Consider the following 17,253-nt stretch of genomic DNA (forward strand, 5'->3'; position numbering starts at 1 on the left):
TCTGATTTGTGTCTCCTTAACTTTATTCATTACGTTAGTCTAGTAGCAACATGTAGGTGAGACTAGAGAAAAATGTACTGTGAATTGGGTGGTCTTACAATGAAGAATGTGACATTTTTCCCCTAGAAACAGTGATCTTCACAAGACAACCGCAACCCACCAGTCTGGGTGTTCCCTTTCACAGACATTGGTCACATGAGTCAGAGGTGATGAAAAAAGCTGCTCTGGCTGGTGCTTCTACAAACAGATACACACACAGAACAAACGGGAGAAAGCATACATTTCAATTAGCTTAACTAATTGAATCTGTGGAGGGAGTTCAAAGTCCATGTTGACCAGCGACACCCCCAAAGCGTGAAGGTGAAGTGATAGTCACTGTAATACACAGCACAACACACAGTGCACACACCAAAATGTGTCCTCTGCTTTTAACCCATCACCCTCCTAAATCTGAATATGAATTGCCAACCAAGGTTACATTGTATTGAGGTGAAATTTTGTAATTGACCAATATATTGACCTATATATAGATAAAATTAAATATACAATGTGATTTTTTACATTCTGCCTTTAATAGTTGAAGTGTACCTCTGATGAAAATTACAGACCTCTCATCTTTTTAAATTGGACAACCACTTTAAAAGCACTTTAAAACAACTCAAGTTGCCCAAAGAGCTATACACAGACAAAAGAAGAGACAGTGAATAAAAACCAATAAAATAATAACCCCAATAAAACAGTAAAACCAACATCTAAGACTGATTTAAAAGCCAAAGAGAATAAATGTGTTTTGAGCAAGCTCTTAAAAGCAGGAAGAGACTTTATAAAGTTAAAGTAAAGTGAAGTGATTGGTCTGAGACTTTGAAGCAGAATGGACAGATACTGTGGGGCAAGGCCATGAAGACATTTTAAAGCAAACAATGACATTTTAAAATCAATCGTAACGAACTGGAAGTCAAAGTGGCGACTGGAGTAATGTGATTGTGTTTTTTTCTACCAGTTAAAAGCCATGCAGCGACATTTTGGACCAACTGAAGTCGATCAAGTGACCTCTGGTTAAGTCAAAGTCAAGTCAAAGTCAGCTTTATTGTCAATTCTGTCACATGTACAGGACATACAGAGAATTGAAATTACGTTACTCTCAGACCCATGGTGCTTACAAGTAACATTAAATACAAAACAGTAACATTGAATACAAAGGTAAAAAACACAATATACAATTTTAAAAACACCATATACAAATATGGGCACATGGTGGAGAGTGCAAAACCATGTAGTGCAACAGAGGTAAGTTTAAAGTGACAGTGACAAGTGAGGTGAGGTAGTTGGCAGACCAAAGCTGCACAGAGTGACTGGTGCACGGTCAGTTTGTGTGTGTTAGGGTTCAGAAAGTTTGTGGAGCAGAAGAGGGGAGTGAGGGGAGTGGGGGCAGAGCCAGGAGGGAGTTGAGTTTCCTGACAGCCTGATTGGTGAAGCTGTCCTTCAGTCTGCTGGTCCTGGCCTGGAGACTCCGCAGTCTCCTCCCTGATGGCAGCAGGCTGAAGAAGGTTTGCATTGGGTGGGTGGGATCAGCTGCTATGCCGAGGGCTTTCTTGGTGAGGCGTGTGCTGTAGATGTCTTGGAGGGAGGGGAGAGGGACACCGATGATTCTCTCAGCTGCTCTGACTATGTGTTGGAGAGTTTTTTGGCAGGATGCATTGCAGGCTCCAAACCACACAGTGATGCAGCTAGACAGGATGCTCTCGATGGTTCCTCGGTAGAATGTGTACATGATGGGGGCTGGTGCTCTTGCTCTCGGAGGAAGTAGAGACGCTGCTGTGCTTTCTTGGCCAGTGCAGTGGTGTTATTTGTCCAAGAGAGATCCTCAGTGATGTGCACACCCAGGAACTTGTTGCTGCTCACTCTCTCCACGGATGCACCGTTGATGGTCAGAGGAGCATGCTGAGTGTTTCCTCTCCTGAAGTCAACAACAATCTCTTTCGTCTTCTCTACATTCAGAGAGAGATTGTTGTCTCCGCACCACGTGGCCAGGTGGCTCGCCTCGCTTCTGTAGTTGGACTCATCCCTGTTATTAATGAGTCCCACCACAGTCGTGTCATCAGCAAACTTGATGAAGAGGTTGGAGCAGTGTGACGGAGTGCAGTCATGGGTCAGCAGAGTGAAGAGTAGGGGGCTCAGCACACATCCCTGAGGAGCCCCCGTGTTAAGGATGATGGTGCTGGATGTGCTACTGCCAACCCCTACTGCTTGTGGTCTTCCTGTGAGGAAGTCCAACAGCCAGTTACACAGTGAGGTGTTGAGCCCCAGCTGGATCAGTTTTTGTGTGAGCTGTTGTGGAATTATAGTGTTAAATGCTGAACTGAAGTCTATGAACAGCATTCGAACATATGAGTCTTTTTTGTCCAGATGTGTGAGTGCTGAGTGGAGTGCAGTGGAGATGGCCTCATCGGTCGAGCGGTTGGGCCGATATGCAAACTGGAAGGGGTCCAGTGAGGGGGGAAGGACAGACTTAATGTGCTTCATGACTAGCCGTTCAAAGCACTTCATGAGGATGGGGGTAAGTGCAATTGGACGGTAGTCATTAAAGCAGGAAGGAGATGACTTTTTTGGCACCGGAATGATTGTGGTATCTTTGAAGCAGGTGGGGACGACAGCCTGGGAGAGTGAGATGTTAAAGATGTCTGTGAAGACATCAGTGAGTTCCACTACACAGTCCTTCAGTACACGACCAGGAATGTTGTGAGGGCCCGGAGCTTTGCGAGCGTTGATCCTGCTGAGGGATCTCACACTGTCCGGGGACAGAGTCAACACCTGGTCACCAGGAGGGGGTGGGGTTTTCTGTGCTGTGGTGCTGTTTTTCCCTTCAAAGCGAGCGAAAAAGGTGTTCAGCTCGTTCAGCAGGGAGATGGTGCTATCACAGGTCTGTGGAGGGGGCTTGTAATCCGTGATGGTCTGTATGCCCCGCCACAGGCTCTGTGTGTCTCTGCTGTCTTTGAAGCGACGAGATATTCCTATGGAGTACTGTCTCTTTGTCACGTCCATGCGGGCATGACGCGGCGGGTGAACGGAGAGGAGGACGAAGAGTGACGAGGAGACGGGGAATGAAGGACTCTTTCCCCTGACATCACGAAACCGGGGTTTAATTGTGAAGCACAAGACAGGGGAGACATCCGAGACGTAGACACTGGTGAACACGGAACATAACTTTAAAGACCTGACAGCGGGCAGAAACGAACAGGGCAGCTTTATACATTTGACACAGGTGAAAACGATTAGGGAACATTTCACAGGACAACAATGAAACTCCGGTCCAGATCCCGGACCGGAGTAACCCTCATTTCGGACCGGATCCTGACACTCTTAGCCTCTCTGATGCCACGGGAAAGGTTGGTCCTGGCTGTCTTCAGGCTCGCCTCGTCTCCAACTCTGAAGGCAGCGTTCCGAGCTTTCAGCAGCCTGTAGACCTCCTCTGTCATCCATGGCTTTTGGTTGGCACGGACAGTGATGGTTTTGGTGACTGTTACATCCTCAGTGCATTTGTTAATGTAGGCTATAACAGTCTCTGTGTACTCCTGGAGGTCAATGGTGTTGTTGTAAGTGGCAGCCTGTTTAAACATATTCCAGTCTGTGGTGTTAAAGCAGTCCTGTAACACCTCTGAAGATCCCTCTGGCCACACTTTTATCTGCTTACGAACCGGTTTGTTGACTTTTACCAGCGGTCTGTAAGAGGGCATTAGCATGACAGAGATGTGATCAGAGGCGCCGAGGTGGGGGAGGGGAAAAGCTTTGTAGGCTCCTCTCTGGGTGGTGTAAACAAGGACCAGTGTGTTATTTCCCCGTGTTGGAAAGTCAATGTGTTGCTGTATTTTTGGAAAACACGCTCTTTAAGTCTGCACGATTGAAATCCCCCGCCACAATGAGAAAAGCATCAGGGTGGGCTGTTTGCTGTTCACTGATGTGCTGGTATAGTTCATGTAGTGCCTCGCTCCTGTTGTTGTTGGAGCTGGGAGGGATGTACACCGCACACAGCAGTACAGCTGTATATTCCCTCGGTAGGTAGAATGGCCGGCACTTAATAACCATAACTTCCAGCACTGGTGAGCAGTATTTGCAGACTACAACAGCATCGCGGCACCAAGCGGCACTGATATAAACACAAAGTCCGCCACCGCGGGTCTTACCCCCCCGTGACGACAACCCTGTCAGCACGATAGCATGTCAGCTGGTCGAGCTGAATGGCGCGGTCCGGGACACTGTCGCTGAGCCATGTTTCCGTAAACACAAAAACACAACAGTCCTTTACGTTCCTTTGGGATGAACGTAGTAGTCGGATGTAGTCCGACTAGCCAAACATAAAGTGCATTGCAGTAGTCCAGATGATTTGTGATGCCGAGAGAAAAGTGATTTGACTCTTGATAGTTGTCTCAATTAAAAAAAACATGAATGTCCAGTCTAACACCTACATTTTTCACTGCATCTGTCAAGTGTTGACTTGTTGAAATTTTCAGTTTCTCACTTGCTCCAAACAACATGACCTCTGTCTTTTTTTCATTAAAATGTAAAAAATTCAGTGAAATCTGTAAAACTCACCTATCAGTCCAAGGACAGACTCTGATATGATGGTGAAGAGTTTAGCATGTATGGCGGTTTTTGACGCTAAATGAAATAATGATTATAGAGGCCTAATCTACTTATCAACCAGATAAATAGTTTTAGACCTGTATTATCTCCAATGTAGCTACCAAGATTATTCACTTAAGCGGGTAGTTGGAATGAAGAAGACAATAGGGTTAGGATCATTTAAAAGGTTAGGAGGAACAAAAGACTGAATTTGCGCCGACTTATTGAGTCTTGATCAGCAAAACAGTGGCCAGTTAATACATCAAGTATAATTAATAAAATAACTTTCTAACATGCAGATTTGCATCAACTTACTGGCTGATCACACCAGGGGCAGGATGGAAGCAACTGTCTATCGTTCACACAAAATTCCTGCTTACATGCTATAGGATTAATATGTTCTTTAAACATACATCACTCTGGCTTGTTGCCATAAGTTCCCCTCTATAACCTACAACTTTAGTTGAAACAATTTTCTGTAATAATACTGGAGATTAAAGATATCAATATTTACATTTATTATTATTATATACATAATCTTCACAGCTTTACAGAGATAGTAAACAAGATTTCTTAATTGTAAACAAGATTGAGTGAAAGTGAAGTGATTGTCATTCTAAAACACTGCAGTACAACACACAGCGATAAAAAAAAATTGTTCATTGCTTTTAACCTACCCCCCTTGGTGAGCAGTTAGCAGCCATGAAAGGAACCCAGCTCAGTGGCACCTCAGCAGTTTGGGATTTGAACTGGCAACCTTCCGATTACAGGTCAACTTCTTTACCTGTTGGCCACCACTGCCTCAGAACATTAAGCCTCAGATCAGATGAAATAACAATCATTAACTTTTGGCCTAGTAGGCTTTCGTACCAAGTAAAGTACTGAGCTTACCTAAGTTCAAAAATGGTTTTGGTAATGGCCAATCCAAGATTTGCACAGAATTCCAATAACAATCAATCACTCAGTGACGCCCCTTTGGTCAGCCGGCCACCAGGCATATGTTATGCAGGAATTATACAGGTTCATTACAAACAAACTGTTGATTGGACCTGATTTGGAAAGACACACACCTGTCTATATAGGGTCCCAAAGTTGACAGTTTAAGTCAGAGCACAAACCAAGCATGAAGTCAAAGTCCGAGACAGGATTGTGTCAAGGCACAAAACTGGGGAAATCTTGCTGCAGCGAAGGTCCCAATGAGCATACGTAATCATCATCCGTAAGTGGAAGTAGTTCAAAACCTCCAGGACTCTTCCTACAGCTGGCTGGTCACATAAACTGAGTGACCGGGAGAACAGGACCTTAGTCAGGGAGGTGATCGACAAACTGGTCACCCTGTCAGAGCTCCAGAGGTCCTATGTGGACAGAAAAGAACCTTCTAGAAAGACAACCAACCAGTTTTTAGCAATCCACCAATTAGGCCTGTATGATAAAGTGGCCAGACGGTAGACACTCCTTAGTAAAAGTCACATGGCACTTTGCAAAAGAAACACTTGATGGACACTCAGACCATGAGAAACCAAATTCTCTGGTCTGATCAGACAAAGATTGAACTCTCTGGTGTGAACAAACATTTGGAGGAAACCAGGCACTGCTCATCACCAGGTCAATATCGCTAGACTAAAGCATGGTGGTGGCAGCATAACGCTGTGGAGATGTTTTTCCACTGCAGCAATGTACAAAGACATCCTGAATGAAAACCTGCTCCAGAGTGCTAAAGAAACTCAGATGTTGAACGTTCAAGTTCATCTTTCAGCAGGACACTGACCCTAAGCACACAGCCAAGATATCAAAGGAGTGGCTAGACTTGAATTCAATTGAACATCTCTGGTGAGATCTTAAAATGGCTCTGCATCAACAGTTCCCATCCAACCTGATTGAGCTTGAGAGGTACTGCAAAGAGGAATGGACCAAACTGTGCAAGGATAGGTGTGCCAAGCTTGTGGCATCATATTCAAAAAGACTTGAGGCTATAATTGCTGCCAAAGGTGCATTTATTTTAATGAATTAGCAAAAACCTCAAGTAAACTTCTCCTTGTAAGTCGCTTTGGATAAAAGCGTCTGCCAAGTAAAGTAAACTTTTTTTCACGTTGTGAAAATGTGTGTTGTGTGTAGAATTCTGAAAATAAAAAGCTATTTAATCAATTTTGGAATAAGGCTGTATCATGTGGAAAAAGTAATGCGCTGTGAATACTTTTCGGATGCATGGCTTGGGGAAGGTTGCATCAGGAAGGGCATCCAGCATAAAACTTTTCCCAGACAACTAGACTAGTTGGGAGCAGCCAAATATAAAATGTGTGTGTAATGTATTCCTTTGAGGAGCCTTTCTGTTTTAGTGTGTGTGTTTTGGGCTTTTTTGCATCTGTGTCTGCTGAGCCTTTTTTTTTTGTTATATTACACCAGAGATCTGGAATGGACCAGTATCACCAGGGACATGAGTGTGTTGTATGTGTGTGACAGTACCTGAATGTGCTGCGTCTGAGGGGGCTGCTGACGTGGGTCTTTACGACATCACAGTTCACACGCCCTATCAGCTCCCACCAGCCATATCGGACCTCACTGATAATGGCTAGAAGAGGCATGTGTGAGGGAAGGACTGGATGTAACGTGATGTATACTGGTGAACACATCTGCTCTAGAGATCAACATAGCAAGGGTTTATTGTGTTTCTGACTATAAACCTGGTCACAGAGTGTCCCTCATACTGTCATGCAAAGTACTATGTACTTTATTGTTTGTTTTGCTTGTTTGTTTTTTAACCAAAAGAGTTTAACCATTTTGGTGTATCTGAGTGATGTCACAAAAAGGCTCCCATGCGCACACATTCAGATACACATAATTAGTTGCACACACTCACATGCAAAAAACAAAAAAAAAAGGGTCAGCTGTGAGGTCGGATTGGTGCATTTATCTGAATGAGAAGAGTGGGTGATGAGGGAAGATAGGGGGTGAGAGAGAGAGCAAGAGCTTCTATGAGTGAAGGAGAAGAGATCACTTAAAGCACCTACAGAGAGCTTCAGACCCACACACGGGACAAATCCATCTGAATCATGGAGGTTCCCCCAGTATTAGAGGTAAACCAGAATATACTCCTCATTAGGCTTTAGAGGAAACTGAATTTCTTCCTGCCGGTTGTGGAAAAAGATCCAAGAATTTATATTGTTTTCTCAAAGAGCTGGTGTTTGTTTGGTGTGACCTCTCACCTCTCAGTCCTCCAACTGTTCTCTAGACTGGTGAGCACAGACCCTGTAAGTGGAACTGGTGCTGTCGATTACTTATGGCTGCCATGGCCTTCTGCTTCATTGCTATGGTGATTGGATTTGGGATCTATACCCTGTGGACTCCAGACACTGCCCCAGGTTGGTGGAACCTTAAATTGTTCATAGTATAGTAGAAAGTTTTTGATTTTTTTTTTTCAGTACATTGTCTACCCATTTATGGGACCATTATGAGTAAGAATATTTACATATTCTTTTTTATATATATACACACACACACACACACACACACTATTTGTGGGTATAACTATAACTACTATTATAACTACTATTTGTAACTACAAAATTCCATATATATATATATATATATATATATGGATTTTTTTAGTTACAAATAGTAGTTATAATAGTTAATATATATATATATACACACCTACAGACACACCGTTATTATATATATATATATATAGATATATATATATATATAGATATATATATAATATATATATATATATATATATATATATATATATATATATATATATATATATATATATATATATATATATATATAACTACTATTTGTAAACTCTGTTTTTTCCTTCACATCAGATCCCCCTGAATGTCTCTCTCCTGTCTGTCTGGAGGCAGCAGATCGTCTCTCTGCCACTGTGGACCCATTCTCTCAGCCGTGCGACTACTTCCATTTCAGCTGCAGGTCACGAGTAGTATCCCGGGGGAGGCAGAGAGGCGAGATCACTCCTTACCATGGCAGTGACAAGGTGGACACAGAGGATGGAAAAAGGAATGTGCGAAAAAGAACTTTCATGGAGACAGACATCCTGCATGACAGACAGACTCTTCTACTGGTGTCCATCAGGGACATCCTGGGTAAATATTCAACAAAACAGTTACTTTTCCTCCTGCAGAATTCACAAATTGAACAGCAAGCCATGAATCGATATATAGGAATTAATCTGAACAATTAACCAGTGTCAAGGATGTACTTATTGTGGGGCAAAAAAGTATTTGGCTGCCACAGATTGTGATTGTGTTAGAAGTAGGTCATTTTCATCGTAGAAAAACTTCAACTGTGAGACATAATGTAAATAAAAATCCATGATATGAAAGATATATATTTGAATACAACGTTGATTTAATAAAAAGCTGGGATGTTGTGTAAAATAAATGCAATCGTTTGTAAATAACATAAATATTTTTTTTATCTAAATTCATTTTTGAAAACTATTTAAAAAACAACTACACAGAAGGATTCATACGTCAACGTTATCCAGAAATGCCTGTCTGAGATTTGCATTTTACACAAATGATTTTGGAACTGGTGTTGTATTTACACTTTTTTAATCCTTGACCTCTGACCTTTTTGACTTTGTTTAGAGATTAGAGACAGAACCGCATCACCAGATTCACCAGAAGAGAAAGTACGACGATTTTATCATTCCTGCATGAACACTGATGCTGTAGAGAACCTGGGTTCCCAGCCATTCCTCAACCTCATTCAGCAGGTGACCAGTACAAATGTATGCACACACACTCACACACACACACACACACACACACACACACACACACACACACACACACACACACACACACACACACACACACACACACACACACAAAGAAATCAGAACACTCACAGTCATGTCATCAGTTTAATTTATAAACATTGTTTTCTCTGCAGTTAGGTGGGTGGCCAGCATCAGGACACTGGAACAGGACAGACTTTAACTCTACTCTGATCAAACTGATGAACCAATTCAACACATTTCCATTCTTCACTGTGTACGTGGGCCGGGACCAGAACAGCTCACTGGGCAGCCCTTCATACATTCAGGTGAGAACATACAGAACAGCACAAATGCTCATGACAACAGGCTGCTGTTTTTTCACACACTTTATTAAGAAACATAATTAGCTTCCTGGATTACATTCTGTATCATGTATAAAATGAAAAATTGTGATGTTAATTGATTTGCGCCATAGATTGATCAACCAGAATTCCAACTACCCATTGAATGGGACAGTATTAGTCAGACATCCAAAGCAAAGACTGAGGTAAGAGAATAACATGTGTTGATGTTATGATCTTAGAAGAGCTGGTGCAGATTTCTATGTGTTTTTCTTTTCTTTCTCTCCCAGAGTTTGCGTTCCTTCCTCACATTCTCCTTGCAGCTGTTCACTCTTTTGGGGGTGCCACCCAAAACCAAGTCCATGCATAATGGTCTGTACATAGCCCTGTCCTCTGAGCTGGCCAGGGCTGCAATGCCCCTGCAGTACAGACTGCACAACAACATGATGTACCAGCGACTCACTGTCCACCAGTTACAGGTGTGTTAAATAGACTCATACTGCTTGAAAACAACAACAACAACAACAACATTAATTTCTTATATAGCCCATAATCGCATGCAGTATGTCTCAATGGGCTTTGACAAGCCCTACAGTTGACACCCCCCACACTTGACCCTTCTGCACACAAGGAAAAACTCCACACAAAAAAGACTCTAGGAGAGAGAAAAAAGGTTGCAAATGGTGTCAGTGCAGGGTTTGTGATGATTTGTCCAATAAGAAAAAAAACAAGTCCTACAGTTGTAGGGTTGGAGAAGTCCATAGTGTAGTTCAATGTCATGGCCACGTGTCCATTATGATGTTACTTGTGTATTTGAAGGTCCATGAAGCTGTAGTTGTTATGGTGGTGGTGGCTGTGGTGACCCTCTGGTTCGTTTCATGCTAAGTCATCGTTTAGTAGTTGTCAGGAACCAGGGTTTATCTGCTGGTCTCTTCACTGGGGGGGTAGTCTGTGCGCTTGATTCAGTGTCTCCGAGAAAACAAACAAAAGCAGCGGCAGACGGTGGCATTGTATGACTGATACTGAAATATGTGGTAATAGTGGTATATTGGTGCTACAGTGGCCCGGTACCATAACTAGGACAGCCTAACAAGGGGGAATTTAACACTGTCTGTGTCTAACAGGGTGACGGTGTGGTAAAGTGGATTTTATAATTGACACTGTGTCAAAGTGAAGTGAAATGAGTGTCTGGGCCTTTAAAAAAATAATCCTTTTAAACGATGTATTGCAATACAAAAGGAGTTTTTTATTCTAAAACTAGAATCTGTGCCAGAGCCCTTTTTACTCTAAATAAAGTCATTCATCTGACTATCCCTGTGAGCACAATCCCTTATTATTTTAATGAACAGCACATTGTGAATTCTGCAGGGACATTTCTGCACAAATCTGAGCAATAATCATCATCATAGAGATGGTAGCAGCTTTGTTAGAAATCATAGTTGAGCTACGAAGCAGTGTGAAATTGCCAGACAAATAGGAATAAAATAATGGCAACTTAGGCTTACAAACATGTACAATACTGGGTTTAACCCACTGCAGCACGGAATGACTAATATAAATATAAAGTCATTGTGAAAACCTGCAGCACACGGTGACACACAAAATGTGTCCTCTGCATTTAACCCATCACCTTAGTGAGCAGTGGGCAGCCATGACAGGCAGTTTTGTAGGGATGGTACCTTGCTCAGTGGCACCTTGGTGGTTCAAGATTCAAATCCACAACCTCCAAATTATGAGTCTGCTTCCTTACTCGCTAGGCCACCACTGCACCAGCTGCAAGGATAATTTCCATTGTACATTTACATCTTTTGTACATTCCATAGGGAAATTGGTGACAATTTAATAATGTCCAGTTTTTTTTGTAGTACAACTGAACAGAGCTAATTATTTTTTTAATCATACTAATCATTGTTTGCGATAAATTATGCCAATCTGTTCAAATAATTTGTGTTTTCTGGAATATCTCATTGTACACAAAGGTTCGAGGGTAGTCAGCAAGCATTTCTACAGATCCAGAACACATACATATATTATTTTGGCCAATCACACCTCGACATGATGTGACATTAGCAGTCCAACACAATTAACATATAAAGCTAATTTTCTGTATAAGAACTAATGAAAATCCTCTTTTACCCGACAGCAACTGGCACCAGCCATTGATTGGCTGGGCTCCTTAAAAGCCACCTTTCACCCACTGCCAGTGAACCAATCAGACTTAATCTTGGTGCACAACCTGCCATACCTTCAGCACATGTCACAGACAATTAACAAATGGCTCCTCAGGCATGAAATGATGGGCAGGTTTGTGAAATGTCTTGTTATTTATTACATTTATAATCTCTTTCTGCTCATTTTTGTATTCCACTTTAAATGTTCAATTTGCACATTTTCTTTATGTCTGCAGTGGTCCTGTGCATACCTTCATGATGCTTAGTCTCTTATACACTGTCATTCCTGCTCTGGATTCAAGATTTAGGGAAACACTGAGGAACCAATCCTTCTCCCAGGGCAAACCTGAGGAGGTGAGGCAAACCAGAATTGCATCATTAGTTTAATAGAAGAGAGATTCATGGGATTTGTTTTTGATGATGACTCCTTGCAGGAGGTGCCAAACTGGATTTCATGTGTTCTGCAGACAGAAAAAGGTTTTGACACTCTTCTCTTGCACATGGTCAAAGAAAGGAATACAAACAGAGAGGTACTGATGGACTGAAGTGTTTATGAATGTTAAGAACTGTAAGGAAAAATCTTTTGTAAATGCGTGTTAATATAAATGTATACATAAATGTAGGGCATTTAGCAGATACCATTATCCAGAGCAACTTACTGTAAGGAAAATAACCAGCATTCACAGAAAAGTGGGAGTGGAATTGATCTTAATTAAATGCAGATGAGATCTTGTGGTGCAGTGACCTTATTTGAATGCAGGAAATATCTGTACACATAAATAGGGGAGACAGAAATACATATAACGCGGTTTTATTAACACTCATATTCACACCTTATCATGATACATAGTTTAATGGTACGTCTTTTTCTTTAACTAAATATCAGGTTCAAACTTTATACGAGCAGGATGGTGTAACAGGAAACTTTTTGAGCCCAGATGCGTGCAAGGAAAGCAATATCGTTGGATATCGAGAGACTTAACATGCATGAAGTGTGATTAAACTGTCTGCGGCTGTTGGGGCGGTTCGGCTGCCTTCGCGTGTTTCAGTTTCTGCTCCGGTCTTCCGTTGATATATCTGTGTGGGTTGCTGCCCACTGCTCATCAAGGGTGATGGGTTAAAAGCAGAGGACATATTTTGTTGTGTGCATGGTGTGCTGTGCTGTGTATCACAATGACAATCACTACCCTTTCACTTTCTATTTCACTCAAAAACATTCTCAGCATTTAATATTAGACTGAATGATACAAGGCCTATATAGTGTTTTGTACACAGCATAAAATACAATTTATACTGATGCACTTACATAAAAACATGATAATTAGATGGATGAGGGATGATGGTTCTGTCCTGATAACTTTGATGTGTTCCCGAGTTTGTCTGAAAGTCCTTTTCGGAATCCCAGCAAAAAATCTTTCCAGAATATTCCTGTGTGAAGAGACGGAAAAGATTTGCCGGATTTTGGCACCAGCATATCTACGAAAGGGGGGCCATATGTGAACTTTTCTTATCAATGGAGATGGTTTAAGATGTAGAATCCTTTAGAGTTTTTTGTTTTAGGGAAGGGTCCCTGCACTCTGGACTCCATTGGAGAGGGTGAGATATACAAGATGCAAGGTTTTATGAACAAAGAATGCACCAAGTTCCATCCAGTAGGGGTAGATGAGCTGTGAAGTCTTATGATCAGATTCAACCAGCCTGCATGTACCCTACATTACAAAAATCAGTAGTTACAGTGACCATTTCCTTGGAGATACTGAGAGTTAAGTTTCTTGCTCAGGGGGATTGTGGGGTGGGGCTTGAACCTAAATAATGTCTGCGGTCACTGCTCTCAGGGAATACTGTTAGAATGATGAGCTGTATTTAGTCAGGGGTGTACTATGTCATGATGGCTGGATATGGCAAGGAACAAGGATGCATATGCACGACATCACAAAACAGGAGTTTACTAGAATGACCACGAACAGAAACTAAGAGGGTAGCTTTATAAAATCATGACATACTTGGTGTCAAAGTAGTGAAGTGATTGTCATTGTGATTGTCATTGTGATACACCGCAGGACAACACACAACAAAACGTGTCCTCTGCTTTTAACCTATCACCCTTGGTGAGCAGTGGGCAGCCATGACAGGTGCCCAGGGAACAGTGTGAGGAGAAAGTACTTTTTCTCAGTGGCACCTCAGTGGCACCTTGGTGGCTTGGGATTTGAACATGCAACCTTCTGATTACATGGCCGCTTCCTTAACCACTAGGCCACCACTGCCCCAAAATCCACAAGAAAAAACATCTACAAGAATTCAGCTTTTGATATTGTACACAGGTCAGCATGGTCTTTCTTCCCAGCAAGATGCACTGTATATTCTAACAACGTCGTCAACATTAGGCTTTATCTTAACAAACTTTATACCACTCCCATGCACACTGAGCACGTGTCACCTGCTGTCACCTTCCAAGGAAGGTATTTATTACTGCATAACAGCCGTGCTGTCTTGGACATACTTTAACACAGTGATCTTACATTATAGTTTGGTTCTCAACAAAATCACATAGATTCTTAAACTTGTTCATTTTTACTTTTTCCAACACATCGTCTTTTTGATTAACATGTCCACCACATGGCAGATACCATAGGAACCAGTATTCATTCCACCTTTCAGTGGGTCTAATGACATATTTTGTCCTTCAGGCTGAAGAGCTGGTCAACACAATACACTCTGCTATTCAGACCAAGTTAGCGGATCTCAGTTGGAGGAATAAGGATTTTCAGAGTTCTATTCTGAAAAAGGTGAAGAGTTTATGACCTGTGAAAGCAAATAACAAATGTTGAATTGGTGAAATATTGATACCGCGGCCATAATTTCTTCCCAGCTTAGGTCTCTAACCCCAAGGCTATCAACTTGGAATAAAATGGACAAAAAGAAACTCACTCAGCTGTATTCTGAGGTAAATCATTTAAAGTCGTGCCTCGTATCAACCACAAAACATAATTAAATAGTTACTAAATTATTTAAAATGTTAAAATGGTGTTGTACTAATTGTGGTGATATATAGTCACACTTTAGTCCTAAAACATGTGGTCACAAATTAAATATATTAAATGTATTCTTTTGAAAAGAAACCAAAATACCTCAGCCATATTGTCAGGGTCCGCACATTAAATTCAATGTTAGGAATGTGTAACAAGGAACAAGTGACCCCACCATGCAATGTCAATGCTGCAGCTGGTCCCTTTCAAGCAAGACTGCCAGTTATTTCAAATCTTCCCACAATTTAGTTGAATAAAGTGTAAAAGGGGATTGGCTGAAGAGACAATGTTCTCATTGAAACACAAGGTATGGTCAGAGATAAAACTTCACTTGGTCACATTGGTAGTCCATATTTTTTGTTGATTATGGGTGATTATATGTGTATCTCTACCTCAGGTGGTGATTGGTGAGAACAAATACTTTACCAACTACCTCCAGTCTCTAATTCTTCAGCAGAGAAGATGGTGCAGACTTCTCTCAGAGCCTGTTCAGTTTGACATGTTCGTGAGGCTCATGATTTGTATAAAACATATCACTAAAATATATTGAAAATGTAAAATATGAAATCCTGTATTCACTGACCCTCCTTCTTTTGTGCTTTTTTGTGTAGTATGTCCATTTCTCCATCTGTTTCTGGAGATGATATTTTGTTCCCCATTGGAATGTTCACACCTCCTTGGTTTCATCGTTTGTATCCCAGGTATAGGACAAACAAAAATAAGACAGGATTAATCTCATCATAACTTTTATGTATGCTAGTTAAAAATCCGTTTAGTATCTGTTCCTTCATCACATCCCTAATTAACATGAGGCCTACAGTTCCATTAACATGCAGCCTAAATACAATTTAAACAAACTGAACCACTGAGGCGTGGCTGTTGTTTGTTGGAATCCTGGCAGAGATCTTATGTGTGTGGTTTTTTCATGTTCTGCCTGCATTTGCTTTGGTTACCTCTATGATTTCCTCCAGGTTTCCTGTAACCATTTAACAGCATGCTAGGTGCTTTGGAGACTCTGGGTGTGAGTGTATGAGTGAATGGTGTTTGTGCAAATGGGAGGCTTGTGCCATGCAACAGGTGTCACCTTCCCTAATGTCAGTGTACAGGGATAAGTAGCTTTGACCCTGAGTAGGACTAAGCGGTCATGGAAAGTGAGTGAGTGAGTGAGTGTACATGGAACCGTCATACTACAATGTTACTACAATTGTGTGCATCATTGTTTTGCAGGGCAGTAAATTATGGACTGTTGGGTTTTCTGATGGCCAAAGATCTCCTCCATCTCCTACTACCTGACAGTAAGGCATTGTCTGTAGCTGCTTAATAACATGCTTAGGCCAATTTGATATTTGATGAATAATGTCTTTCCCTCTGATAGTCCATTCATACAGCGATACTCCAGAGACTGTGAGTGTATGCGTGTGGTCTCAGTACATGAGTGTGACAGAGGGTCCAGGTCGGGTGGGCACATCTGTCCTCTCTCAGTCACAGAAACAGGAAGTCTGGGTGCAATATACTGCACTACAAGTGGCATTGCAGGTCAGTTCTGGAAACCCATATTACACATTTTACAGATGGAGATGTGTGTACATTTTTGGCTGAATTGGGTATGTTCTCATAATGCTAATAATCCTTCTTTCTTTTGAAGGCCTATTTGAAGAGTTTTCAGTGGTGTCGGAATGACTCTGCTCTTTTTGGGCTTTCTCATACTCACCTGTTTCTCACCTCCTTCACACAGGTACATTAGAGTACATTGCAATAGTAAACTGTTTAAGAACACAGATGTACTTGTTCCTCTTTTCCCCCTAGGTCAGTTGTGATCCTATCCCACACCACGAGCTGATGGCATTTGAACCCTCTTTCTTGGTGTCAGTAATCTGTGCAAATTCTGACCTGTGCCCCTCATGGCTGGCCTGCTCCACAGAACAACTGCAGCTATCCCAGGCTAGCTGTTGAAGCAGGTGGTGGTGAGGAATAGATTCTATCTTAATTGATGATTGTTGTGGACCAGAATATAAGAGTGGAAAGCCAGGTTCCTGACATTTCAGACAGTTGAGCTGCAGACTGACGACATCATAGTTGTCAGAACACTGGAAACCTTCAGTGGATTCTGTCTGTCGCTGTTCGGATGATGAGACTTCAGGACGTCAGTGACAAGCAGTCCCATCGATGATTAACAGAAAACACAGATGACTAAACTGGCTGTAAGGATGTGTTTTGAAGACAGGAAAAATATTATGTCTACATCATTGCATGCTCAAAACATGCAGTGTAGCTTTGAGTTTTTTTTTTCATCTGTCAACGTTTTTATTCGTGCAAAACTAGCTGAACACAGCGTTCAAGTTAGA

The 17,253-nt window shown here is 41.8% G+C and overlaps 1 protein-coding gene across 2 annotated transcripts; it reads left to right on the forward strand.

Moving 5' to 3' along the window:
* Positions 1-7,571: 7,571 nt before the first annotated feature.
* On the forward strand, positions 7,572-17,127 carry kel (Kell metallo-endopeptidase (Kell blood group)). Of its 2 annotated transcripts, none has more exons than XM_028977355.1 (18): positions 7,572-7,694; positions 7,850-7,979; positions 8,451-8,729; positions 9,237-9,379; positions 9,544-9,696; positions 9,846-9,917; positions 10,002-10,190; positions 11,855-12,015; positions 12,119-12,236; positions 12,317-12,412; positions 14,570-14,668; positions 14,752-14,826; positions 15,306-15,409; positions 15,520-15,609; positions 16,136-16,203; positions 16,284-16,444; positions 16,554-16,643; positions 16,715-17,127. In XM_028977355.1, exons 1-18 carry the CDS (start codon positions 7,671-7,673, stop codon positions 16,859-16,861), a joined length of 2,199 nt encoding a protein of 732 aa, XP_028833188.1. In that variant the 5' UTR covers positions 7,572-7,670; the 3' UTR covers positions 16,862-17,127. The 2 variants fall into 2 exon arrangements, with proteins under 2 accessions (XP_028833188.1, XP_028833189.1); XM_028977356.1 differs by having other exon boundaries at positions 9,237-9,364.
* Positions 17,128-17,253: the final 126 nt, after the last annotated feature.

This window comes from Denticeps clupeoides, chromosome 4, assembly GCF_900700375.1.
Source record: "Denticeps clupeoides chromosome 4, fDenClu1.1, whole genome shotgun sequence".
NCBI classification, from domain to species: Eukaryota; Metazoa; Chordata; class Actinopteri; order Clupeiformes; family Denticipitidae; genus Denticeps; species Denticeps clupeoides.

Excerpts from the sequence above, each read along its gene's own strand:
- kel (XM_028977355.1), top strand. The coding sequence starts at position 7,671 with ATGGAGGTTCCCCCAGTATTAGAG. Across the intron at positions 14,669-14,751 it reads AGAGTTCTATTCTGAAAAAG|CTTAGGTCTCTAACCCCAAG; the intron begins GTGAAGAGTTTA and ends ATTTCTTCCCAG. Across the intron at positions 16,204-16,283 it reads CCATCTCCTACTACCTGACA|TCCATTCATACAGCGATACT; the intron begins GTAAGGCATTGT and ends TCCCTCTGATAG.